The following is a 1,541-nucleotide window of genomic DNA, read 5'->3' on the forward strand; positions in this document are numbered from 1 at the left end:
AAAGGGCTTCCCCAACAGGATCCTCTATGGAGATTTCAAACAGAGGTTTGCATGTGATGGACAAAACCACATTTAAAACTACCATTGAAAACAAATGATTGTCTTGTCAGAATTGCTGGTGCTGTTTACAACTTATTTCCCAACATGCAAAACAATTTATGTGTTGGTTTTGAAGATACCGTATTCTGAACCCTAATGCCATTCCTGAGGGACAGTTCATCGACAACAAGAAGGCTGCCGAGAAACTGTTGGGTTCTCTGGATATTGACCACAGCCAGTACAAACTGGGGCACACCAAGGTCAGTAGTTTATATACAGTAGATGCACTTTGTATAACATCTATATGTTATTACAGACTATCTAATCTGACTCTATAAAAAAAGGTGTTCTTCAAAGCCGGATTGCTGGGTCTGCTAGAGGAGATGCGTGATGACCGTCTAGCACTAATCATCACTGGTATCCAAGCCCGGGCCCGAGGCCTTCTGGCAAGAATTGAGTTCCAGAAGATCGTTGAACGCAGGTAACTGCTCACAGCATGTCCAAACTCTGTCAGTAAATTAAGGCTATTTTTATTTAATATAGCCCAATATGACAAATCACACATTTGACTCAAGGGGTTTTACAATCCGTGCAGCATACAACTCTCTCTCCCCTCTCTCTTAATTTGATATGGAAAAACTCTACCTATCAATACGAAGACACCATAATCTATGACAAAAAGTTCCTCATAATGGAGATGTACTCTGCCTTACATACACAGACAAATCAACTGCCTTTGAAATAAATATTTTAAAATAGGAGAGCATCGTGAGGGATGGAAATCGATTTAGGTCATATTGAAATGGACATTTATCAGGTTAAAACTGGATTTTAGTTTTTTATATATGCGTTCATGCTGGACAGAAGTATAAGAAGTATGTGTATTTCATTTGAGGATATGTGTACATAGCTTGTATGGTTGTTTCAAATTTAAAATAAAAGAAAGAAGAAAAAAACTCACAATGATCTGTTGTCTGCAGGGATTCACTACTTGTGATCCAGTGGAACATCCGTGCCTTCATGGGGGTCAAGAATTGGCCCTGGATGAAGATGTACTTCAAGATCAAACCTCTGCTGAAATCAGCAGAGAGTGAGAAGGAGATGGCCAACATGAAGGAAGAGTTCACCAAACTAAAAGAGGCTTACGCAAAATCTGAGGCCCGCAAGAAAGAACTTGAAGAAAAGATGGTGACTCTTCTCCAAGAGAAGAACGACTTGCAGCTCCTAGTTCAATCTGTACGTTTAAAATCTGTCAGCTTTACAAATTATATCAAAATCAAACAAAGTCTGCAAATGTTTAACACTGTGCCTTTCAAATAACAACAGGAGCAAGATAATCTGGGTGATGCTGAGGAAAGATGCGAGGGGCTTATCAAGAGCAAGATTCAGCTGGAGGCTAAATCCAAAGAGCTGTCTGAGAGACTGGAGGATGAGGAGGAGATGAATGCTGAACTAACTGCTAAGAAGAGGAAGCTGGAGGATGAGTGCTCTGAGCTGAAGAA

The 1,541-nt window shown here is 40.2% G+C and overlaps 1 protein-coding gene across 1 annotated transcript; it reads left to right on the forward strand.

Moving 5' to 3' along the window:
• Window positions 1-175: 175 nt before the first annotated feature.
• On the forward strand, window positions 176-1,536 carry LOC116380798 (myosin-7-like; the record flags this gene model as incomplete). The annotated part of the gene is made up of 4 exons (XM_031842654.1): window positions 176-299; window positions 384-520; window positions 1,020-1,275; window positions 1,366-1,536. Coding segments are annotated over 4 exons (688 nt in total), but the record flags the coding sequence as incomplete, so codon positions are not given.
• Between the last annotated feature and the right edge of the window lie 5 nt (window positions 1,537-1,541).

Source organism: Anarrhichthys ocellatus, unplaced genomic scaffold (genome assembly GCF_004355925.1).
Source record: "Anarrhichthys ocellatus isolate YVR2014 unplaced genomic scaffold, GSC_Weel_1.0 scaffold8946, whole genome shotgun sequence".
NCBI lineage: Eukaryota > Metazoa > Chordata > Actinopteri > Perciformes > Anarhichadidae > Anarrhichthys > Anarrhichthys ocellatus.